The 26,675-nt window shown below is 40.4% G+C and overlaps 1 protein-coding gene across 3 annotated transcripts in view; it reads right to left on the bottom strand.

The window, feature by feature from the left end:
* Positions 1 to 26,675, bottom strand: part of DNAJB6 (DnaJ heat shock protein family (Hsp40) member B6) — a 67,127-nt gene extending 40,452 nt beyond the window's left edge. For 2 of the 3 annotated variants that reach the window (XM_086614910.1, XM_086614908.1), the window contains exons 1-5: positions 26,588 to 26,675; positions 15,870 to 15,972; positions 14,354 to 14,463; positions 11,668 to 11,727; positions 11,183 to 11,293 (exon numbers count right to left, since the gene is read on the bottom strand). In XM_086614910.1, the coding sequence (XP_086471036.1) occupies positions 11,183 to 11,293; positions 11,668 to 11,727; positions 14,354 to 14,463; positions 15,870 to 15,934 (346 nt within the window). In that variant the 5' untranslated portion in view covers positions 15,935 to 15,972; positions 26,588 to 26,675. Of the gene's footprint in view, positions 1 to 11,182; positions 11,294 to 11,667; positions 11,728 to 14,353; positions 14,464 to 15,869; positions 15,973 to 26,317; positions 26,342 to 26,587 lie in introns of those variants that run through there. The other variant, XM_086614909.1, reaches the window with a different exon arrangement.

Below are 26,675 nucleotides of genomic sequence, written 5' to 3'. Positions count from 1 at the left end.
CTAAATCAGGATGATTAATAGTACCACTCAGTAAAATAATAACATTTCAGCCTGGTAGGTCTATTTTTGTGATTTAGCAGAACCTTTCCATGCACGATAACCTTTCCACATAGATAGCTTTTTCCAAACAGTTCAAATACAGTGAATATCACAGTATCAGTGTTTGGGGTTTTTTTAATGACTCCTCTTATGATAGTCATTTTGATGCAACTTACAAATCCATGTCATTTTCTTATTCAATGTTAGAAACAGATCAGATCAACAAAACTAAGTGGTAAAAAAAAAAAAACAACCCACAAGCAAAGGTCTTTCTAAAAAGGAAAAGTACTATTTAAATACTATACAACTTAAAAGCTTCAGAAAATCGAAATGCTAAACCAGTGTTACCTCAGAGTATTACTAAACACTGTTTGGAGACAAATCCATAGTTTATTCTAATCTGGGTATTACCAGAAGCTTATGGGAGAACAGAGTAACAGATTCAGTTTCAACAGAAATGTTGGAGCACACTTCTGACACAGAACTCGTGGTGCTGCCAAAAAAACAAAGATCAAGAGAGAACAAAAGATGAGGAATTTCAAGGAAGCCAGTGAGATAGACTTATAGTTTATCAACAACAGTAGAGGACATGAAACTTTTTGGAGAAAAAGCCAATGTTTAGGCAAAGAGCTCATGGTAGCCTGTTACCAAAAAAAGATAAAATTAAGGACTTCAGGACTCTTGCTGTTACTAGGTAGGAAGACTGCAATTACAGAAGCCAAAAAGTCAATGCAAAGGTTGGAACACAAAATCCCCCGCAACACAAAGATTGTACACTAATAAACCCATCTGGAAATAACGACATTAGAGGCAATGTTTCCACAAGAATTTATTTAGAAAAATCCTCACTAATTCAAATGCAGCAACTGTCTTATTCCTCTGGGTAGAACATTAAACCAGCTCATTGTGAACCATGGAATCCTTCCTTGTTTTTCTGTAGTCACAAGGAAAGAATTTAACCTCAAAAGTCAAATAACAGCTATACTCTATATCTCTGCAGTTCAAAATGAGGTAGGTCACGATGCCCCTCACCATCAGGAGTCCTCAGCTGTAACACAGAAACAGGATCTTCTCGCCTGCAGCAATATAATCCAATTGCAGACTACTGCTTAAAAAATGCGATCACTCTTCTTTTCCTGCCTTGCCTTGTGATCATGGAACTGAATGACAAGTTGCATTAATTCATGGATCCAAAAGAAAACAGTAAGTGTTTGTATTGTTAGCTTTCTGTTGTATCCGTGAGCTAATCTGACTCAGTATTGGCAAGACTGGTGTATCTGAAAGAAAATGAGTAGGAAAGCACCATACAACAGGGGAAAGGAGAAAAGGAGGCAAAAATCAGAACATCTATATTTGAAGCAGTCCACGATTCAGTTAAATGTCATGAAATTCACTAAATCAATCTAAGACATTAGCTGAAATCGCCACAATACACTAATTTAAGAGTGTCACGGTTCCCATAGCAGTCGCTTCTACCATGCCTCTTGTACCCTGGCAGCTGCTTGGGGAACCAGGTCAGGAACTGGTCAGCTGAAAAGAGCATCTCCAGATGAAAGGAAGTTCAGTCACATCAATTCTTTGCTAGGGTTCCTAGTGTGACCATAAAAACAACTGTGCTGGTTACAAGGAAGGGAGGAGGAAAAAGTGCTCAATGGTCAAAAGCAGCAGAGGAAGATGCCTTCAGCTGTAGAATGACACTATCCGTAATGGAAGTGTTGAGCGCATTCCAGTGCAATGCCATCATTCACCTCCACAAAAATCAAGAGTTGAGATAAATTGTGCACTGTTAGCAAACGTTCTCACAAACACACATTGCTGCAGCCAGAGATGTTGATAATCTTATAGGGACAGTACGCAAAAAAACATTACCCTGTAAAAACACTGCTCAGTCACCACTCACTGGACTAACTTCCCCAACCAGTAAACTTCCTTTCCTTTATTCTCTGCAATCAGAGCCACGCTATTGCCTCTGCCAAATGCGCCACAGAAATAGCTGAACGCCTGCACTGCAGATGCAGGAGGATGACACCGTAGCTGCAACGCACTGAACAGAACAATGTCGAAAGGCTGCTCAGCCCCTACAGAAGGCAGCAAATTCAATGACACCAAGTCCTCCAGTCTGCAATGCTTCAGCAAGCAAAGGCAGCACAGGCTGCCTGCCATGATCTCTTTATATCAGAAGCACACTGTAAGTGACTTTCTAGATGATGCCAGAAGAGATTCTGAAATGCAGGTCTCGCTAACGTGTTTATGCAAAGGGCTATAGATATACAATACATACAATAAAACAGATTTCTTGTGGTAGGTATTTCTATCTTGTCTCCTATTTGAAAAAATTTTCAAAGACGCAGATTTGCAGAAAATACACAATGTCATGTAACAGCTCTGGAGTTTACCCAGGCACAATAAAGCATAAAATCAGAAACAGAGGCCACAGAAACCTGTTAACATGTTTACAAGGAAATCTTTTCTTCCTTACCTACAAAATTAGCATACTGTTAATGCCAGTTACTCAGAAGAGACACTAAGATACGGTTGCAAGCACTGCTGACTGACCGGTCTAGAGTATTTCAGCATGCTCTTTTGTAACTGCTCACTTCCACAAATTACATCTCAAACACAAGTTTGCCCCACTTACTTATGAAAGTTTACCAGTAGAAGCATTTGAAAGTCTAATGATAGAAAGATCCTGGGATTAGTAATTTCCTAGAAAAAGGAGACTTTACCTTTGAATGCCATCTATATCATAATTACATAAATGCTAGAATATGGTTAAGTCCGACTAATCAGCATTTCATATTTATTAAACTGCTGCCCCAATGTTCAGTCACACCTTAAAAAACTGACAATTCTTCCACTACCATTGGATAACCTGCTCTCCTTCTGCTATGTTCAAAATTTGTCCTCTGATCAGCGTAACCACCTAGACATCCAAGAAGAAAAACACAAAACAAAACACTTTTCTCGAGGACTAACAACCTGAACTGGCTCAGGATGCCCAAGACAAACTTCCGCTTTGGCCAGTGTGCTATCAAGTAGCTTCTCAATGCACCTAATGGGATATTAGTCAAAGACTAAAGTCTTAGGACAGACATAAGAATTTGGAGCAAGGTCTCCTCCCTTTCAGGAGTAGAAGCTATGTATCATTTTAGCTGCCCATGCAGCCACAGCATTAGTTCCATCTATTCCTGTTTGATAACACTGTCTAGGTGAGCAAAGACTTTCTTCAAACGTATCAAGTTATTTCTGAAAAATGAACTATTATTTGAGATTTGGACCACTCAGTGGATAATTATGACTTAAGACGGGTGCTTGTGAAACACAATTGTGCATGTTTATACCAAAGCGATGAATGCACATGCAAATGTCTGAGCACTTCATAAATACCAAAAGCTTCAAATTTTTGTCAACAAAAAGATTAATTACAAAGAGGACAATGTTGTGCAAGACAGCCTTTATTGAAAACCTCCTTCATTTCCAGTTTTAACAGCCTATTTGACTAACAAATGCGTTTTTTAATAGAACACCTAAACATCATAATTATCAGAAATGAAAATACATGTAGATTAAAACCATGATCTGACTACTACGCAAACCTTTTGCTGCAGCAAGACAACTTTCCATCCTTGAGATGAAAACGTTGATGAAGCTATCCCCATTCCTAAATAACATCCCAAAACACAGATCATGCAAAAATAGAACTTGCAATGATTACTGCACATAGATTTTCCTCTTTCTTGTCAGGTGCAAATTACTGGATATTACTGAAAATTTATCCTGGATGCCTGAAGTAACTCAACATACTTTTCCAGAATGCTCATGCCTCATTTTGTGTAATCAATATTACAGTAGTCAAGCTGTAGTAATTCTGTTGTTTGACAGAACCAAGCTACATACCATGTAACTAGCTTGTTGACATTCTATGTGACAAATATTTGTATCCAGCATTTAATTTTACCTTTGGTTTCCAAAGTATATTTTTAAACACTACCAATGAAGTCATCAGAATTTTCAAGCGAAAACTCCACAGAATAAATATGGTTTTATATGCATCATATGGTATTTAATTTAGATTAAAATATATCCTGAATTCTACTTCACAAACTAAGAAAAACATTTAAGGCAATTACAAAAATACTATCTCAGAAGGTATTCTGAGACTACTAAAGTGTTTAGGAACCATAGCAAAACTGTCAAGATTATAATCTATGTGGAAAGAGACTCCACAAGCAGACTTCTCTTGGACATCATGTCTAGAGAGGGCATCCATGCAGCGCAATTTATCACATCACATTAACACATTCTACCACAGAGAAAAGCACATTTCCTTGTGGGACTCATTTAACTAGACATACAGGCATCTAAAGCTGTTTGAAATGCCCTGAGACATCTTGTCTAGCTTCTAGATACTGCTGCTGGAGGATACTGGTCTGCTGTAGATCCTGACTTGTATTTCCCAGTCCATACAGAAAATACTCAGGCATCCAGTTGGAGGCCTGTATCCACTGGAGTCCCTCAAGGGTCGGTATTGGGACCAGTATTTTTCAACATATTCATCGATGACTTGGATGAGGGAATAGGGTGCATGGTCAGCAAGTTTGCTGATGACACTAAACTGGGAGGAGTGGCTGACACACCAGAAGGCTGTGCTGCCATTCAGAGAGACCTGGACAGGCTGGAGAGTTGGGCGGTGAGAAATTTAATGAAATACAACAAGGGCAAGTGTAGAGTCTTGCATTTGGGTAAGAACAACCCCCATGTACCAGTACAAGTTGGGGACTGAACTGTTGAGGAACGGCACAGGGGAAAGGGACCTGGGGGTCCTGGTGGACAGCAGGATGACCATGAGCCAGCAATGTGCCCTTGTGGCCAAGAAGGCCAATGGCATCCAGGGCATCTGGATCAGTTCTGGGCCCCTCAGTTCAAGAAGGACAAGGAACTGCTTGAGAGAGTCCAGTGCACGGCCAGAAAGATGATTAAGGGAGTGGAGCATCTCCCTTATGAGGAAAGGCTGAGGGAGCTGGGTCTCTTTAGCTTGGAGAAGAGGAGACTGAGGGGGGACCTCATTAATGTTTATAAATATGTAAAGGGTGACTGCCATGAGGATGGAGCCAGGCTCTTCTCAGTGGCATCCAATGATAGGACAAAGGGAAATGGATATAATCTGGAACATAAGAGGTTCCGCTTAAACATGAGGAAGAAATTCTTCCCAATAAGGCTAACGGAACACTGGAACAGGCTGCCCAGAGAGGCTGTGGAGTCTCCTTCTCTGGAGGTGTTCAAAACCCGCCTGGATGTGTTCTTGTGTGATCTGATCTAGGTGGTCCTGCTCAGGCAGGGGGATTGGACCAGATGATCCTTTGAGGTCCCTTCCAATCCCTAATATTCTGTGATTCTGTGATCTCAGATACACATTTGGTGACAAATATTTGAGATGGTTTAGGGTATGTGAAGCTCAGTGTATACAAAAGATGACTTAACTACTTCAGGAGTTGTTAGAACTACTAAATTGTTTGTTGGGTAATGTTATGATTTGTGATACCCACTCCGTCTTTCGATGTAATTCCTCACTGACAATCCCTTCCAATATATAACTTGTTCTTGAAGTGAGAATCTGAAAAGCCTCGAAATCAAAATTAATCAATTATTTAATAGCCCAGAATCACAGTCAAGCATTTTCACCTACACCAAAACACATCAGTTTCTGTTCCTCACAATACTTGAAGCAGCAGTCTTTAAAATAACGACTACACCTCCTCCAGCAGTGTAACACTAGGATCCTTCCCTCACTATGAACTGCTAAAATACAGAAGAATATTCTTGGAAAGTTTATAAGTAAAATACTAACAAAACCCTACAAGGAACACGCATAAACCAAATCAAGGCAAGCACCATATAGAAATTGAGTAGGATATAGTTTAAGTATAGAACTAATTTCCTGAAATGATAAGCCAATACCTATATTCAGAACAGTTCTAATGTCAAAGGACAGTCCAAGAATAGAAGAGGCATATGGCACAGAATCAGTTAACCAGACATTGATATTTCAAGGCAGTATTTTGCAATACAAACAGTAGTACTGCGTAGGTAGTAACACCTTTTCTTCCTGCTATAAGGATTATCATCCATCTATATATCAAAAAGATGGAAAACTATCACTGGAAGAGCTCACTAGGAAAACACAGGCTCTGCTGTAACGAGGTGCCACAGAAAGTAAGCCCACGTCTCAAAATTTAAGAGAGTTAACCTGCTGTCGTGTTATCAGATCAAGTTTTAAAAACTACTAGCCTTCATGCACCTCTACTTCTACAAAGACTCTGCCTGCAAATCGGTGAAAAGAAATTGTGACTGGCTGAGCTAATTCCAGTGCAACACACTGCACATAACATTAACTTTGCTCCACTTTGAAGTGTTCAGAGTTGTCTTCAACAGCATTATAAATTTTCATTTTAAAAGTCTAAAGGGACTCATCATTAAAAATCACCACAGAAGTCTTCATATATTCTCCTCTTTTCTACAGATGAATAAAGATGCCTCTGTTTATGAAGAACACTTTCTGTAACTGCAATAGTAGTACAACGTAGCTCAGCGGAGTTTAACAGACTCAATTCATTGCACAATTTTAGAAATTCTTCACATCCACAAATTTACAGGGATTATGCATCTGAATGCTGCTCTTTACATATTTAATGGCAGTCAGGATATAGAACCCCACCTGCATTCTATGGGCTTCACTACGTGCCACTTCAAACTGTATAAAAGGTGTAAACATTTCCAAGTATTTATTCAAGCTCATCTTTGATTCCACCAGTGTATGTTTCTAGAAAGCACGACCTCAGTCCCTACTGAGTTGCTTATAAAACCAACTATAACCTGAGTAGCTCCTTTAAAAAAATAATCACTAGTTCCCTAGAAAATTCATCAACAAGTTGAAACACTCCCTATTTTTAGAAGATAAATTCCCTTATTCTTCAGGACAGAAGCTGTCTCACCAGTGTTTCACCTAAGCAGAATCTACAAGGGCTCTAGGTCACCAGTACGAACATTCATGTTATACACACAATTCTACTGCTTACTTCTGGCGTTATTAAATGCACAACATTCCATTGAAAGCGCCCGTATTTTCATGTCGTTCTACCTTAAATAGTCACGTAAACATTGCAAATCGTTGCAAACACTTTTTGTAGAAAGTTGTGGAAAAACTGTTTCGAGTTACGCTTTCCCATATTAGAAAATATCTTAAGTGCCTTAATTAAAGCAAAAAAAAAAAAAGGTGCTCACTTTGAAGCCTTCTGGCTAGAACAATTACAAGAGCTTTTACTCAGAATCCAAAGCTCCACACAGGTTTTAGGACTCTGGTCACTGTCACTGCAACCATCACATGAAGTGGATGCAGCTCTGAAACAGTTAGTTTTCACCAACTGGACCACACATGACACTGCTGACAGTACCAGAACCTTCCTGTGCGAGAAGTGGAGCCTGTGCTGTGCTACTCATACCTTAAAGCTGACCATGACAGCGTATCGCGTTTGCGTGGCAAGGCTTTGGTAGTGACGGGGGCTACAGAATCGGCTTCTGTGAGAAGCTGCTAGTAGTTTTCCCTACGTTCAGAGTCAATGCCAGCGAGGTCCAAGACGGACCCACTGCTGGCCAAGACTGAGCCCATCAGCAACAGTGGTCACACCTCTGCGATAAAATAGTTAAGAAGGTGGAAAAAAAACTGCGCAACAACCCACAGCCAGAGAGAGGAGTGACACTATGTGAGAGCAACAGCTCTGCAGACACCAAGGTCACTGAAGAAGGAGGGGAGGAGGTGCTCCAGGCACCAGAGCAGAGATTCCCCTGCAGCCCACAGTGAAGATCATGGCAAGGCAGGCTGTGCCCCTGCAGCTCATGGAGGTTCACAGTGGAGCAGAGATCCACCTGCAGCTCTTGGAGAGCCCCACGCCAGAGCAGGTGGATGCGTCCAAAGGAGTATGTGATCTCACAGGAAGCCCACACTGGAGCAAGCTCCTGGCAGGACTTGCAGCCCCATGAAGAGACGAGACCATGTTGGAACAGGTTTTCTGGCAGGACTTGAGACCCTGCAGGGGACTCGCACTGGAGCAGTCTGTTCCTGAAGGACTGCACCCTGTGGGAGGGACCAATGCTGGAGAAGTTTGTGAATAACTGCAGCTCGTGGGAAGGACTCATGTTGGAGAAGTTCGTGGAGAACTGTCTCCCATGGGAGTGACCCCACACTGGAGCAGGGGAAGAGTGTGAGGAGTCCTCCCCCTGAGGAGGAAGGAGCAGCAGAAACATGTGATGAACTGACCACAACCCCCATTCCCCATCCCCTTGCACCACTGCGGAAGGGGAAGTAGGAGTAAAGTTAAGCCAGGGAAGAAGGGAGGGGTGAGGGAAAGGTGGTTTACGATTCAGTGTCGTTTCTTGTTATACTACTGTGATTTGATCAGTAACAAATTAAATTAATTTTCCCCAAGTCAAGTCTGTTTTGCCGATAACTAACTGATGAATGATCTCTCCCTGCCCTTACCTCGACCCATAAGCCTTTCACTATATTTTCTCTTCCCTGTTCAGCTGAGGAGGGGAGTGATAAAGTGGCTTTGGTGGGCATTTGGCATACAGCCAGAGTCAAACCACCACAGACAGCGAGCAATACATGAAGCAGATAATCTGGTTTCGAATAAATAAATAAATCAGGGTGCTGAGCGGTGGGAAAATTTTTTGGAAGCATGCCTCGATGTCACCAGCGCAAAGGTATGTTTTTAAGCCCACTGTTTCCACAGGGTAAGATGCATCACTATTCCTAAAGGCTAAAGTAGCTGCAATATCCCAGGAAAACTGTGGCAGTAGTGGTACCTCCATTTGATAAGCTAGATAGCTCTATACACTATGTTGTACAGCCTTCTTTCTAAGGAATCCAAAGGCAAATCCCCAGGTTCTTTTTAAGCCCGTGACTATTTAACATGCAGAACTTAACTTCATGGCTTTAAGGTTAGTCATGAACACGGACGTTTTTAGAGACAGCAAGTTAAATCTTTTGCTGGTGCTGATAAAGTAAATACAATCGAAACCAAACCGAGCCCATGTCAGTCTCCCAGAACCTAGAACATGCCTTACCTATACAATTTACTCTAGTTAAAGATATGTGATTGAGAACCAACTATTTTATTTAAAGTATCTTAGATTCAAAAATGAACAAAAGAGCTCAACACCCTCTCCCAGCTCCTCCTCAGTAGCTTTCTACTCAACACCTTGCTCAGATTTTTCTAGTTTTTTCTACAACTCAGTCACAGAATGGTTGAGGTTGACAGGGACTTTTGGAGGTCATCTGGTCCAATCCCCTACTCAAGCAGGGCCACCTAGAGCAGGTTGCCCAGGACTGTGTCCAGGCAGCTTTTGAGTATCTCCAAACATGGAGACTCCCCAACCTCTCTGGGCAATCTGCTCCAACATTCAGCCACCCTCACAGCAGGAAAGCCTTAAGTTCAGGCAGAACCTTCTGTACTACCACTTGTGCCCACTGCCTCTTGTCCTGCCACTGGGCACCACTGACAACAGCCTGGCTCCATCTTCTTTACACCCTTCCTTCACATATTTTTATATATTAGTAAGAACCCACTCTGAGCTTTCTCCATACTAAACAGTTCCAGCTCTCCCAGCCTTTTCCTCATGTGATAGATGCTCCAGCCCCTTATTTGTCTTAATGGCCCTTCACTGGACTCTATCCAGTAGCTCTGTCTCTTGTACTGGGGAGCCCAGAACCAAACACAGTACTCCAGATGTGGCCTAACCAGTGCTGAGCTCACCCATCTTATTTAACTAAAATCCTCATCTAGTATCCTTAAGATTCTGATGCTGGTGCAGGAACAGTGAAGAAGTTGCATTTTCCTAGTTCAGCCCCCACTTCCCCAACAGTATATTGCTAGATACTTCCTCCAATCTGCCCTTTACTACTTCTGCTGATTTCCCACTGGATCTAAGTGCTCAAGTTCTGCTGCTTGATTCTTCCTCTAGCTACTCATCTAATTCATCCACTAACCTTCTACTGAATTCAGCCTCTAGCCCTTTAAGCCCTTTTCTAATCCTTCATTAGTCATGCAACAACTGATGATCCCTGAATAGCAAACTAAAGAAAGATATAATTAAAAACCGAGCCGAATTAGTCCCTCAATGCTCCCAACAAAGACAAAAAATTACCTTTAAAAATACACAAAACATCTACATACATTATTACAGAGATTTATCAATATCAAGGCACTGAATAGGAAAAGAGCTTTGTTTTTCAAGTACACTTCTTGCAGTTTTCAGTACGGTACCTTCTCTGTGTAAATACTGAAGACAGGATCTGTTCTGCTTTGTAGGTCAGCATTTTATGCAGTAGATCATACACAGAGAGACTGAGCAGGAAGCACCTCTGAAAAGACCTTCATTACACGAGAGCATGCAACATCACAAGCCAAAACCCATCAGCACTATGGTAAAAAGACTACTTTGAGAACTTCATCACATTCTGCTTCCTTTAACTAAGTGAAGCATCCAGGCTTCCACACTATATAAGTTATCTGAGCCTTTAGGGGCTGTATCCCCCACGCAAACACGTGACATGAATTAGGGAGAGTGTCTAAGATTATGTATGCAGCTGTTTTTATTTTGGTACAAGAAAATCATTCCTGCTATAATACAAGTCCACACTGACCTATGTTGTAACAGTTACAGCTAACCTGTCCAGTTCAGAAGCTCTCAAAGCTACATTAAATATTTACAGATCAAAAGAGATCAAATTCAACAGACTTAAGTTCGCCCAGTCAAATTCTTGAGAGGGAATTCCGGTGTATAATTTTTCTGTTGAATGTTAGTTTCTTCCAACCTACAGAGACATAGCAGCCATGATTTTTTTTTTTTTTCCAAACCAGGCCTTCCCACAAAACATGAACTGGCAAGTCATACTGTTCAGTATTATCAATCAACCAAGAAAGGACAGGTAGGAAACAAATAAAGACAATACAAAACACCAATTGTTTATCTCCAGTTTTCAAGAGCTATTTCTAATAAAGTTGCATTAGCTATGTTTGTTTTGTAAGAGTAAAGTTTTAGCCACCATTTAAATACAAATAACTAAAATCAGTGGATTACTTACCAAAGAAGCCAAAAGAAAAGGGGTCCCTTCCACCAAAAAACTCCCTAAAGACATCTTCTGGGTTACGGAATGTAAATCCAAATTCAAATGGATTATCGTGATGATTTCCACCTACAAAAAGACGTTAAATTTCAATTACCCTCACATATGCTTACTAACAAGAAAGTTCAGGCCTATACGGTGTTTGAACCATTAAAAAAAAATATAAGCACATTTCTAAAATTTCTCTTTCCCTTTCAGGTATCACTCAAGTTAAGTATACATAAATACTTTTCAGAATTAATTCCCTTTTCTCTGTTTCCAGATATCAGTAATACCTTTTACAACTAGAAAAATTTTAAAAACAATTGCAATTTCAATTTTCAGAGGATTACATTTTAGGCCTTAGTATAGGCATTTCCAGATTCCTGTCTTAAAAAGAAAGCTGCAGAAAATGGCTTTCCAACTGAATAGAGAAAACAAAGGACTGGTAGTTGTCTACATACCTCCGCCTCCGTTTAGTAAGCCTTCTTTTCCGTATCTGTCATAGATGTCACGTTTTTTAGCTACAAGGAGAAGTTGTACATCATGTCAGTAAATAGGCACACTGAATTTGGAAAAAAAGACTTAACTGGTATTCTCAGCTAAACATCTTCTCGAAGCTACTTTAAGAAAGTTCTGGCATGTAACTTTCACTAAATGTGAGTATTTTTGTTGAGGATTGCCGAAGCAATTTAGGTTCAGAAAGAACAGGTACTATACTTTACAGCTCTGGTCCTGTTTTAACAGAAAAAATTCTAGTATAAGGACAAGCTTCAAAAGCAAGTTTGCCTTTAAAAAGAATACTGCAGTCTTCATCTTTACATAGGTACCATGAAAAGCTTCAGGTTGTAAAGGATCTCTGGAACCCAACCTTCTCCTCAAAACAAGTCTAATCTCAAAGTCGGTCAGAACTTGCCTGGATAAAGCCCTGATCTCATCAATCTCCAAGAAAAGAAGATTCCACAGACTTTCTGGAAAACAGTCCCAGTGCTCAAGCACTCTCATTGTAAACATTCTCTTCCTTCTATCCAACTGGAATTTCCCTTGTTGCAAACCTGACTATTGCCTCTTTTCCTTTCATTGCACAAGACCAAGCCCATTGTGATAGAGTTACAAGAACAGTGTTTGCATGAGCAACTGCAAAACCCCTCAAATTCTAATCACTTCCAGTTTGATAAAGTGGAATGAAGCAATGTTTAAAAAATGCCATGGAAGAATTTGACTCAATCTGCTTGTTCTCTATTATTTTAGAAGTCATGGAATGGCTCCTCTTTAATTTCAATGCAGACCAGCTTTCCAGCATTCAGGGAAGAGGGAAGAAAAATTAACTCTGAATTACTACATACAATCAAACTGCACTGCTGATACTGGAAGAAAACCTGAATAGCTTAAAGAGGCAGACAGTCAGCTTATTTTGCTTGGACTGGTGTGGAAGCATCAGGCAAAAACTAGTCAGGGCATCTGATTTTAGACTCTCAATATTAACATGCTATTCCCACTGGAATCTCTTCAGTGAAAGATGTTTTGAAATTTAAATAGCATCACTGAAAGAACATGTAGTTACCTCAAACAGCTGCTGAAAAGTAAAATACTTCTGACTAACAGGAATTAAAATTTTATATATTGGTCATTATCTCCAAATAGTGGAAACTTGCAATAGGTTCACACACACGTCCCCAGCAAATCTTGGTACATTACCTGTACTACCTTTCTATAAAGTGTTTTTTAAAGAAAGGAGGTTAACCTACCCACCAAAAAGACCAAAGCAGTAAGGCAGACAAACTGTCAGAAGGAGCAGGAAACAGCAAGGAAGACCTGAGGGCTCACAAAGCCTGAAGTTCATGTTGAAAAATGTAACGTTCTTGAAACCACAAGGGAAGCATGTTCTATGATCATACAATTTCAATATTCTTTGCTTAGGTAACCCCTGACAAAACTATTCTTCTGACAAAACCTGTCTTCATTCAAGCCTGTAACAGTGTCAGAAAATTTCATTAAGTCTGCAGGACAGTTGATTGCCTCACAACCACGGGGCTCAGGATTCAAATACCCCTGCTGCACAAATGATTGTTAAGACACTAATAACTTAGGATTTGGTCTAGATCCATAAACAGGCACCGTTTTTAGAAGATATTCTAAAATTCTACCAGTGTACTGTTTCCAAAGAACTTAAAAGATCTCTGTAACAATCAGACCAGTATCCTACTTTATCTTGCTCAAAAAAATTTGCTTAAGAAGGTTAAATTATTCTAGAAGACAAGTATACAATGAACTGCTCATAAATTGTTATGTTTCTCCCATGCCAATTCAGTATCAAAACCAACCAAAGAAACAGGGTGTACAAGACTGCAGCTTGATAAACCAGGCCAAATTTCTGAAAGGTAATCTAAATGCTGCTAGTGCTTTAAATATAGCTTTCCCATGCTCCCTGGGCTCAGGTGAAATCAAGGACACTTCAGAAATAGCATATAGACAGCTGCAGTCAACTACAGGGGAAAAAAATCAAAGCGGCTGAAATCACATTGTTATGATTTAGACTGCTTTTGCCACAACAAAAGTTAATGACACTTTTCAGGCAAAAAGATAGGGCGGACTGTAAGCTGAATTCCTGCACCACATGGGTCAGGCTAAGCAGCTGTTCCAGAACAATTCAAAATACAAACACTCTCCTCAATATCACAGTTGACTGAATTTAGGGAATTCACCTGAACGCAATCCAAACTTTCAGCAAGGTTTACAGTATGCTTGGGCGCTGTCAAGACTACTTGACTGTTACAAGAGCTAGAAGCTGTAGGCCTAGCAGTAGATACTTCAGAGTTTGTCTAGCATGATTTTTTTTTTTTTAATAAACATAGTAATTGCCCTATACTGATGGTAAAATTGCTTTTACCTCTTAAGATAAAATTAATCTTGGTATTATCACAGGTATCTCTTCAGAAAACTCGTTTGTTTACTCATCTAGAGAGATCCTGAATTTTTTGTTTCAAAATTTGTGCTTATCTGCAAGCTGCTGCTTCCCTCCTTTCTTTTGAAAAGGAAGTAGTCAAGTTGGATGGCAAACCAAAGTTACAATAGCATCATGCATCAGCATTTTCCATCTGATACCCAGACTAGACTTCTGCAGTTCAAGAGCCCTTTTTAAAAACCTACCATCTGACAAAACTTCATAGGCCTCGGCTACTTGTTTAAATTGCCGTTCTGCTTCTTCTTTATTGTCTGGATTTTTATCAGGGTGCCATTTCAATGCCAACTTACGGTACCTAAATGGAAGGGAAAAAAAGGATATTTTACTCTGAAATGAAGGAATATGCTATACAGATACATACAAAATGTTTCAAACAAGTTGTCAGGGATTTAAGTATTCAGAAATTCCCCAGTGTTTTGTATCTTGCATTTACACCAGCACCAACAGATTCTGCACGTACTCAAAGGACCACCTACTCAGATTTGCTTTTAAAAAAAAGTAGGTTCAGTGTTTTTTTATGTATTTTGAGATTATTCTTTTGCGTTTCTGATGATCAACATCTGGCAGGTCTATGCAACACATTCCATAATGTTTCTTCTACATGCTTCTCCTGAGACCTCCGTAATTATTCAATACTGCAACCAATCATGGGAAGCATCAAGAGCACTCTTCTGGTACAGACAGATGATAAAGCTCCAAGAGTACCCTGATACCAAACTGTGGCAGCATTCTAACATCAGTGGCTTGTCTGACTGCTACACTTGCACGCAACTCTCATCCTCAAGGGAAATATATTAGGCAAAGTGTTCACAGCTACTTACAGGGGCAAAGCTAAGCTTGCACTTAGGCTGATTTGGAGTGTTTTACACGGAGTCATACAAGATCACAGTTCAAACAAAGTAGTTATGTGTAGGAATATACAAAAGAACATGGGAGAAAAAAAAACATAAATCAAACCTCCACGCACTAGTGCAATTTGATTAATTAAGCTCAGGCACCTGGGAGGAGGCAAGAGAGAAACACAGTATTTCCAGGTCACTTGAAACTGCAATTTATTGTCAAACAGTTTTAGTATACTAGAAATGTGTACTACAGAAATGTTTCCTCCCAATTGTTTGTTGAAAAGTAAATGGTATCTTTTGAAAGTGTTACATCCATCCATCTTAAAACAGTACATAAGCAGTAAATTTAAACAAAGAACTGTATTTAATTCCTTTGAACACTCCTAAATAGTGTTGTTTTTTTCAATAGTAACAGATGCTCAATCCATCGAAATCTAAGCACAGACACCAGACCTCACGTTAAGAAAGAGCTAGTATCCAAAAAAGCAGCATGTCAAATACTTGTTCGTAACTTTGAAAAAGCACCTCTGCAAACGGAGGGGAAAACCAGGTACCATAATTCAGGCACAGAAGAAGAGGCTGTCACTGCCTGTACCATATCAAGTTTGGAGGCACACTTGTACGGAAATGTATTAAACAGCGATCAAAAACCAATGACTGATAAAAATGACTCAAAAAAATGAGCAAATGCTTTTTATTCAGAACACTGAATGTGTCTCTGTTAGCAAAAGTATCACCTCAGATGACTACTACTCATCCTAGTATTGACAACAGAGTGAGAATCCAGAAACCATGTGATTATATTTGTTCCTTAAAACACATAACTTCACTTATATGTACATACACCAGTGATACTTACGCTTTTTTAATATCTTCTGCTGAGGCATGCTTCTGCACTCCCAGAACTTCATAGTAATCCACCATGTTTCAGTAGTTGTCTTGTTAACAACAGCTTTCAAGTCCTGTAACAACAAGGACTTGTTAACGAAGTTTTACAGTAATGCTACCTCGTAAGTCAGGTAGGAGCCTAGCATCTTTCAGTACCAAAACTGATCCGAGATAGCTGCTTGTTTTAAGAAATTCAACTGTTCCAAACACCGAAAAAAAAAACCTTTTATTTCAGGTTGATGGATCATACAATTACTTCAATTCTGATTTTTCTTTATGTTCTTTAATCCCACTGAAACACAGTTCACAGAGATAAAGGTAAACAGCAGGTTCCTGAAACAAGTTAGACTGAAAAGTTAGATTTAATCAGTATATTAAGAAGAGTTTGTGCAGTATGCCATCATTTTGATACAGACAGTAATAACTCTGAATGCAAAAGAAACCATGTATCCTGCTCACGTTGTGTCATCTCTGACACCTATGTCATCTCTTAAGCACCTATGAGCATAAACAAAGGGCCACATCTTTCACATCCACTGTTCAGAATATTATTCCCACTGAGATGTTCCCTTCAAAAAAGCAATGTATGTGCACATCTAAATGTGCACAGTAAATTCCACCTACAGTTTCCAATAAGCCTTTCTCATATTCAAACCTTGACAGAAAAGTCACATATTGCCAAAGCTACTGAACTCCATTAACTTCCTTTCCTTCCTGTTTACCAACACAAAGTACACAGCCAGGCGAGATCGCTTAAACTGCAAGGTTAACCAACCAGCTCAAGTAAAGGGGCATCTTGTGTTTCTTAGTGAGAGAATAAAGTTTTCACAAGAATCCTAAGAAAACTATAAGTTAAAAAGAAAAAGCATTTGCCCTACTTAGTTTAAATATAGACGGCTTCTTGTCAGTATTACAGAATAGTTACACTAGTTATTACTTCAATTAAAAGGCTGCTAAGATTAAAGAATCTTTCTAAAAATTTCAAGAACGTTTCATTTCTTCCTGCAAAGGCTTCTTCTCACCACTGTAGCAAGTGTCCATTCTGGCAAAACTTCCAACCACCTTTCCATCCTACCACTGCCACTGGTTCATTTAAAGTTTTACAAACAAGACTACACTGACTTTTTCAATGAGTTTCATTGCAGGCAAAGTCGCCCAAATATACTTAGAACATAACACAGCAATATATTAGTCACATTTTCCTATCTATGCATCGAGAACAAAAAATCATTGAAATCACTTTTTCCTGCCTCAAGTCATTCAGTGTTCTTCATTTCAGCCCAGGCAAAGTCCCATTTTCATATTCTTTCACAAGACTGCTGAAAGAATCAAGCACGGTACAGCCCAGTGAAATATTCTGCAATTTATTTATACTAGTATTACATGCATCTTTCAACATCCTGGGATACAAACATTAAAGGCAGACTTCCTTTCAAAATAAATTGGTACATCTTCAAATAAGTTGATGTTGTAGGTTAAAGCCTGATTAACTTTAATTAGGGATGTGGTTACACACACATTTCCTCAAACGGCAAAACCAGTTTAAGAAATACCCTGCCACACCACCTCCCCCTCCAAACTACTTAAAAAAGCAAATGCATTGGGGGAACTATGTGTTTTTAAAACTTGGGTGGTTTTAGCCGTGTAACTAGTAGTTTAACTATATGGTCCCACAAACACTAAGAAAATTAAAGTGCAGCAGGTAAACAGACCTTTAATTGACATTGCCCTTTGAAGAAACCTCCAACTGAGAAAAATAGTAAGGGTATAGTTAATACTGTGACCAACACCAAGAGAAGCTGGGAGACATGCATTAAAACAAACATTAAGAACGCCAATACTAATATAGTAATGGCAGGGTTCAATAAGTAAGCATATAGATTACCAAAAATATCCCAGAGGGTGTCCCTGCCCATGGCAGGCGGGTTGGAACTAGATGATCTTTAAGGTCCCTTCCAACCCAACCATTCTATGATCTGCTATCAACTAGCCTGGCTACTTTTGCTGTTTCCCAAACAATGATCAGAAGAACAGCTCTATGAGGAGCAAGGTTAGCATGGGTTAAGTATGTTATCAAATACTGTAGCCAATCGTTATGAGAAACAGCATACTGTACTGGTTTGGCTGGGACAGTGTTAGTTTTTACTTTTTAGTAGCTAGAAGAGCTCTGTGTTGTGGACTTAGCTCAGATTCGTTACGAGAAGAGTGTTGATAGCACTCTGATGTTTATAGTTGGCACTCAGACATCAAGGACCTTTCAGCTTACCATGGTTTGCCGGTGTGCAGGAGCACAACAGGCTGGCGAGGAGCATGGCCAGGACAAAGGGCCCACAACTCCTCTTGTGATCTGAACTTAAGACTTAGGACTGAGGGCCAACTCGGCCAAGGGAGTATTCCACATCATGCAACATCACGCCCTGTATATAGATGTGGGCTGACAGGCAAGTTGGGAATTCTCTCCCATGTGACTCTCAGAGTTCTCTCTCTCTCTCGTGCTCTCTTTTTGGGCCTCTCACCCATCTGGGATTGCAGTGTAGGGACTTATCTGTTTCAGGATCACTTGTCGAGATGGGACGTGCATTGGTCAGCAGGTGGTGAGCAATTACACCGTGCATCACTTGTTTGTATATGCCATATATTATTTTTTATATTTCTATATTAAGATTTTATTGTTTTATCATTATTATTTGTAATTTTATATTATTATTAAATTGTGCTTAACCCATGGGTCTCCTTCTCTTTTCCTATTTAATTCTCTTCCCCATTCTCCCAGGGGTGGGAAAGGTGAGCAAGCGGCTGTGTGGCATTTGGTTGCCAGTCAGGTTATATACCGTGACACATATATGGGAACATACAGTTTAGAGAAAGAAATCAGAGAAGGGGGGGGAAAAAATAAAAAATATAGTATGAGTCAAACTTAAGGCTAGAAGTCAGAGCCCCTCCTAAGAAGAGATACTAGCCTAAAACCAGTGAGCTAACAGCAGGGAGCCACACCACCTAAGGGCACATACTGTACTGCTAAGGGGTTTTTCCATATTCTTTTTTTCTTAAATTCAAGACTTGCATTAGCACTTGTCTCAATTTAGGCAGATATCTTGGAGGTAAAATTCAGAACTCAAGCTTCTAGCTGGAACAAGCAGGTAGGAAAAGCAACTTAGATCTGAAAAATAAATCACATCTCTTCCTAGAGAACTTTGTGCACACTGGTAGTCATATTGATTTCAACATCTATTTCTTTAAGCAGCTGTTTAAGAACAGTATTGCAGTGTTTTAAGTTCAGACTCAACATATACATCAATATATCCTAAATAACAGGAGCCTGAAGTTGGGACCAAAAATGAGCGCTGAGGGAACCTGAACAGTTCTTACTAGATTACTCAGACCCTAAAAAGCAACTGCTCCAAGAACAGAGGAACTATTTGTTCCAAAGAAATGTATGCAGCTTGCATATTCTATCTTTTGTGAGTGTGTTAAGTGTCCAGTTTTCACTTGCCACTAATATAAAGTCTGGTATTAAGACAAGTCAGGAGCTCTCTAAAGAACAAACTGCTTATTTTCTCCTCCTCTTAACCAAACATTCGGGTGACAATAAGAGTTCATCTCCGACTAATCATTATTTCTATCTGCTAATTACCATAAAGCATAAACTGTACTGCTACAATTTTAGGTATCACAAGAACCTCCTTCTTGTGTGCAAAAAGGTTTTAGCAGTATTCACATGAAGAAAATTCATCTGCAGCTTTTTTAATTGTCCAGCTTAAACAGAGCATCCAAAAACATTAAACAGCATCAGTTAACATCAGGGCCCTTAAAAATACTTGGATTTTTGCTCAGCATCCAGCAAGACAAAGAAAAAAACAAAACCAACTCACTCACAAACTAGGAAAACCAATGCCTCCAATCTTTCCAGGAAAAAAAAATATTTAAAATATCCATTCAAGAAAACCACCACCATCAACTTACACCAAAACAGAAAACAGCTGATTAAAAAAAAAAATAATAAAATTAGTAGTTCTAAGGCTAGTAGGAATCTGCATGGTAAGAATGCCTAGATTGAAGCAGCACATCATATACCTTACTGCAAACAGAAAAGCAAAAGTACTCAATCATCCTAACCAGAATGACATGATAAAAATTTTCCAACTCCAAACCTGTCAAAGTTTGTCTCCGAATACACAGGCAAGGCTCATTAACTAGGCACTCAAAAGTTTTTTTGCAAAGCCACAATGAAGCCAGTGCACATTAGTTAATTTCCTGCCTCCAACCACAGAAAATCTTCAAAGTCTCAGAATGAAAAATGAGCAAAAAAAAAATCCAGATGAAAGTTGTTTCATGGCTTTTGTGTTTGCTTGCAAAAAATCTACCCTCACCTGCGTTCATAACTGCACTTTGTTTACAGGATGCCATCAGCTACTCAAATTCCTTCTTTGGAGCATGAACAAATCAAACATCCAATGCTCATGTGAACTGGAAGTTTCCATAGCTTATAGATTTCCCAGTCATCACAGGAGAAGTCAGCTTTGTTCTGGCTTACCGAGCAGAAGCCCTCGATGCTCATACTGACCCAGGGCAACTGGCAGCAGTACATGACCAGGCTTGAGAGCTCCCTTTCACAGCACAGCCCAACGCTAGATCAGCTTAGAGTTATCTTGAAACCTGGCTCAAACTCTTTCCAGCAAAGCCTTCAGAAGCTACATAAAAGGCATGAGAAGAATTACAGAAGATAGATACATAGAGAGCTATAAACTTTTATAAGATCAGACAACAAAGAAAGAAAAAGTAATCAGATGCACAACCTGCAAGGATGACAAAGCAGCACTCTTAACTAAATACGGAAGGGAGGAAGACAAGAAATTCTTAAATCAGTCAGGAGGGAATTCCAACAGCAAGGGGCACGTGAGCTTTGCAGTCAGCCTAGTCAGAAAGTTCCCTATTTCTGGCCATGAAGCAATGGAGCAGCACAGATAGTCCTGAAAGATGCCAGAATAGCTCAAGCTTAGCAACTAGAGCAGTCACCTGGAGAGGGAGATGGAGTTCCAAATTCCTGAATCATGCAATGCACAGAAGCAGCCAGTCACCAACATCCTGTGCAAGCTGCACAGCCACCCAGCTCCTAGCACCTGCTTGCTTTCGATGAATGTATCCAAAGGATTGCATCCTGCTGGCGACACATGAAGAATAAATACCCTGTTGAGCTCGAGCTTGTGTCTCACCTACTCATCAGCAACTGAGCAATTTAGAGATGTCTCTGGTACGTCACTGGATGACGCGCACACCCGAGGATCTTTGGGAATTGCAACTTATGTCTAAAAAAATATGATTTTTCACATTCCAAGAGTTTTACTAGAAAACAGTATGTCAGCTGGACCTAATGAAATTTTACACTCTTTCAAAAGTATTAACAAGACTATAGTAGCATTGATATTGTTGTGGATCCAGGGCCACACAAAGAATGCCAAACAAGACACACATACTTTTGAAGTTTTCTAGTATTTCTTCATTCGATTTTTATATAGCTAAGACACCTTTGCTAAGCTTTTTATTATTTACAGTACAGTAAATTCAGAGACATACACAAATATTTTCAGTCTTAAAGTAACAAAACTTCAGATGAAGTTCAGTCACTTCATTTGGTCACAAACTACAGACTTCAAACGTAATCCATGAATTGTAATTACTGGACTGTATCTCTCCAAGTTACCTGTCTAAAAGAAGGGTAAATAAAGATGAACCATAAAGCACTATTTGCCAAAGCTTCCAAAACACATTTGGACCAGTGGCTCAGGGAGTTCTCACTGGCTTGAAGAGGTCAGTCTTTTACACACAGGTACTGGTTACAGAAACTGCCCCCTGGTTTCATCCTACGCCCTAACCAAACAAAGACAAGTCTCACACAACTCTTCAGAGCAGAACAGCACTCGGGCAACAATCAAACGCATTTACCTAGTACAACTCAGCAACACAAAGCTATACAAGTCCCAAAATCTCAGCCAAATTCTGAATAAAATGAAGAGATCTGTCAGTTCTAGCAACAATATCTGGGACGTGCCATGTGTAACTGAGCCAAGACCATGAGCAGTCTCTCAGCTGTATTAGCAAAGGTCCACTGTGCTAGCGCCGTACAGCTGCTACCACAAAAACACCCACACTATATACCAGAAAATCTTTGTCAGAGGAAGCTTAAGCATGCTAAGGAATCAAAACTTTAATTCTGCTTAGTGCAATAATACAGAGCAAGAAAACCCGTGTAAAGTTTGTGATTAATTAATCTGACAAATACATTTAAACAATGCACCAACATCAAATTTTTCTTCCCATTGATATATGCACAGCATGGTACAGACTAAGGTAATTAAAAACCTCAGTACTTTTAACTTCTACTTACCTAAGCTTTGAAAAGCTGTCACAGTTTAACTTCACAGGTTTCTAAATTTATTGTTTCATGAAAAAATGTAAATTTGCCATATAACTGAAGTTAACAAAACGTACTTATATAGCAATGTTCCTGCTCATTACATTAATACTACCACAGCATCCCGATGAGATGAATCTAATAAAACGAACATTCCAAAAAGCTTAGTTTAATCTCATGTTTACACCAAACATCCTGTTTCTATGTTAGAAAACAGAGCAGATTTGAATACAGTGATTACTACATGAGAGGATGCAGTTCATACCGGGAAAAAGGCAGATAGGCTGACTGCTCTACCTTGCAGTTCAAGTTCTATTAAAAAAAACCCCAAACAAACATAACACCACAACCAAAAAAAAGAGCCACGTGTACAGAGTCACTCGCTTCCTCAAGACAAGAAGTGACAAAGAACCCTGTCCATGCTTCTCCTCCCAAAGGAGAGTAAAACACTGTGGCAAGAACTACAAGGCCTGCTTGTCCATATTACTGTCTGGCACACAGAAAGCTTGTAGAGGGCAACAAGAAACTATTAAAGAACAATTAACCTACCAAAAATCAGAACAGAAGAAATTGAAAATCTTTATCTGTGAAAGACAGGTAAACTAGTTAGCAAGAACTGGAAATGGAAGCAGCTCAGAGAATAGGCTACCCTCACACCCTTGGCTGATACTCTACTGCTCATCTATCTGATCTACGAGCATGCCTTAAATCAAGGGGTATTTATTCACGATCTCTCCTTAAAGCAAAGGGGCATATTTCCAAAACACAACAACTCAGGTGTCCAAATTTGGAATTGTGTCATACAAACATCTGGAACACTGGCACCCTCCTAAAACTAACCATAAAAGGCTATTTTACACAAAGTAAAAATATTGCGAACTCATTTTAAAAAATGTGTGATCTGTGTTTGATTAAGCGATTAAAAACAGTGAAAGCCTCAACTGGCAAAGTCTGGGTTCAGAAAGTTTGAGCCAAACAATCACATGGAACCGGATGATCCTTCAGGGAAAAGAAAATAGTTTAAAGTTTCTACACACTTCCCCTGAAGTAGCTTTTGGAGTCATGATAATTTTACTTAAGCCAATCAGCAAAAAAATCCATTACGTTAAAGTAAATGCCAATTTCTTTTTCAGAACGATGACAGGCTGTCATAGATTCAAACTACATTTTAAGATAGAAAATAATTTCTTCTAATCAAAAGAATTAACAAAAGTTTTAACAAAAACTGGCTGCAATGTAGCTATGAATGGCTTCAGGCTTGAGACATTCAGACTTCAGAATGAGCTGTAAGATATTTGTTAAGTGATGGGTCCTCGCAGATGTTAGTGGAATTTCAGTACTTATTCGGAAAAAATAGAAAACAGAAATGAAACCTACAAGGAGTAACTGCAGAAGTGAAATTCACATGCATGAATTATTTCTTCTCTAGCAGTTAAATAAACAAAAGCAAAATAACACTTTCATTAAGTCTAAACTTAAGAAAAATCTAACATCTATTCGTAGTATTTCATTCAAAAGCAAAGAAAATACAATTTACATCTACTAATAGCAACTACAGTTTTAATTTAAATCTATCTTGAAACAAACAATCATCATATATAAGATCCAACAAGTTTTGACAAAGCTAAGTAATTTCTCACTAATCCTTCCATTCCTTGAATAAATTAAGACAGAGGAAAAGCAGCTGACAAAAAACATTTTCAGGACACAGCTGATGAAGTTCTTTATAAATGCTATTAGAGAAACGGAGCCCTTCATACTTAAGGAGCAAAATACTAGAACATTAAACCTCACACAACTAAGTTGAAAATTAAGGCCATACATTCCCTTCAAACATCACTATTTATATGGTAAAACCAGATGATCTGCTGAAGTCTGGGAGCACGATGTCCTGACGCGAGTGGGATGCACTGTCTTCTCTAGCAGCAGCACAAGGGCAGAACACGCACACACGGGTGGCTGCACCCAGGCTGTTCAACCTGGTGCGACGTTTCAGTCAATTCCAGGCTAAACTTCAGTGCCCCTGGACTCGAAACAACACGCAATCATCACCCTCATCTCATGCAACCTCAGCTCAAAGACCTAACTGCACCAATGCGTTAAGCACAGAGGCGCAGTTGTAGGAGTCCTGAAGGATTTACATTTAAACAAAAAAAGAAACAAACAGGTATTTCTTTTCTCAGTACAGTCCAAATATTATTAGGAACTCAAATATCCTTGTGGCTGAAACGACAATTTAACATAAGCTGTTTCTTCCCTCCATGTACATTTCAAGAGTTCTAGTGGATGAAAGAAAGAATACAGCAGCTAGAGAAATTTAAATATCTATTAAATAAATAAATGAAAGCAAAACACATTATCCCTCCAACTAGAAGTTCTGTATTATGCAAGTGAAGCCTTGCATGCTTTCTCTAAAAGTCCAGCCAAGATAAATCAGCAGCCTTCATCAATCTAGGAAAGACAGAAGAAAATACCAGAGAAACGCTGTTTTGGTACAAGTGTGCTGTAATCAGAAAACACAAGTGCTGAAAAGACAAATCTGATGGAGAACAAGGGGAATTTTGAAGTTTACAGATAGAGAAATTATTATTAACACTGCAGTTCAAACAGTATTGCTAGTAGAAGTGACAATTTAAATTTCTCTGTCGATGCCTGAGACTATTTAAGAAATTTTAATCCTAAACTAACTTCCATTTCAAATGGTCTCTTATGCTCCACTGGAAAGGCAGCATGAAGGCCAAGACGGGGAAACAAAGTTAGACCAGTACTGTGTACTAGTTAGCATTTCGGTTGTTTAAAATAAAAAACCACAAAAAAGTAATCACAGAAACAAAACCTGTAAATACATTTACTCACTGGTCCAAACAATCTTCTCTGACAACATAATCCAACAAACTAAATGGTACTTTAACCACCAGGCTCTTGATCATCACCTGAACATAAAATCTCTCCTAACTAGAGTACAAGGACCTTTCAAGAGTAACCAAAAATCAAGGTCAGCAGGCAGCAGTAACTGCAGCCTCAAAGGACCAGAGAGGCAGAGCCTAGTTTCATTCCAGCTGTTCCCTCTGTGTCAACACCTTGTTCTTATCACTTTTTGACACTTTCCATCCTAAAAACTCAGGGCTTGATCACTGATTGACTATGCAATGTCACAAGCCTGACCATTTGCGCATTAGTATTGTTATAAATTTAGCTTCTATGATGTTACTGTGTCTAAAGGAGAACCAAACAAGCAGTTCGTTATTATCAGAATTCAAAACAAATTTGCTCAGTAGACTGAATAACCTTTTCTAATGACTTCATTAGAATGGCTCCAGCCTGCAGCACAGGTTTTCTGCAGCCAACGAGAGCTCTGACAGTAAAACCGTAACAGCATAAAGTGCTGTGACAAACAGGAACACTGCTCACAAACCACTGTGCAACTCGCCGGCCTCTCAGAAGCCCAGCAGATACTGACGACAAACTATGTTTCTTACCTGCCAGGGGCAGTTTGGAACTCAGCCTGGAACTTCGCAGCAGTGAGTTCAAAACACCTGACCACTGCCGCCTTCACCCACAACAAACCCTACCGTGGACGCTGCTCCGAGTTAATAAACACGGCACAGAGTTTAACTAAACCCCTTCCACCGAGGGGTAAAGCACGTTCAGTCTACAAGCATGCCACGGAAGTACGCTGCGAACAAAAGGGCTTTAAGTAAAACGTCTGTTCAACACGTTCAAGAGCGGAGGGTGAACCGAGGCGCTCCCTCACCTTTCTGAAACCCGAAACCTCTGGCGCACAAATGGAAACGCGGATTTTTCCCCCCTAGGCCTTCCTGCGGCCAACAGGAGACAAACCCGATCGCGGATCGCACGGCGCAGGGATCCCAAGCTGCATCTCCTCCGCTCCGAGCTACGGGACGAGCCCCAGGCAGCCCCTGCGCCGCCCGCCCTCCCGCGCCGGCGATCCCCGCCGCCCGCTCCGCTCCCCACGCACACCCCGCGCCGGGGCTGCCGCCACGCACCTTCCCAACGGCCGGGACGGAGACCCCCGAGGCCGGCAGCACTCCCGGCTCCCTGCGGAGGACACCGCACCGCCGTCCCTCCGGCGCGCAGCATGGCGGCGGCGCCAGCCCAGGCCTCCGCCGCGCCGCGCCGGCAGGCCCCGTTACCAGCAGCGCCGTCGCTAAGAGCCGAGGCCTGGCCCAGAAACCGGCGCCCCCTCCCGCTCGCTGCCCTCGCACGGCCGGCAGAGGCGAGGCCCACCGCGCGGCAGCCCCGCTGCCCGCACTCACCCGCCCCGGCGCCTCCGCAGCGCGGTCAGCAGCCTCCCGCCAGCAGCCCGGGACAACGGCAGCGGCAACGGCTCCCCTCAGCCGCAAA

This window comes from Tauraco erythrolophus, chromosome 7, assembly GCF_009769465.1.
Source record: "Tauraco erythrolophus isolate bTauEry1 chromosome 7, bTauEry1.pri, whole genome shotgun sequence".
Lineage (NCBI taxonomy): Eukaryota > Metazoa > Chordata > Aves > Musophagiformes > Musophagidae > Tauraco > Tauraco erythrolophus.
This window is presented reverse-complemented; position numbering and strand designations above follow the sequence as displayed.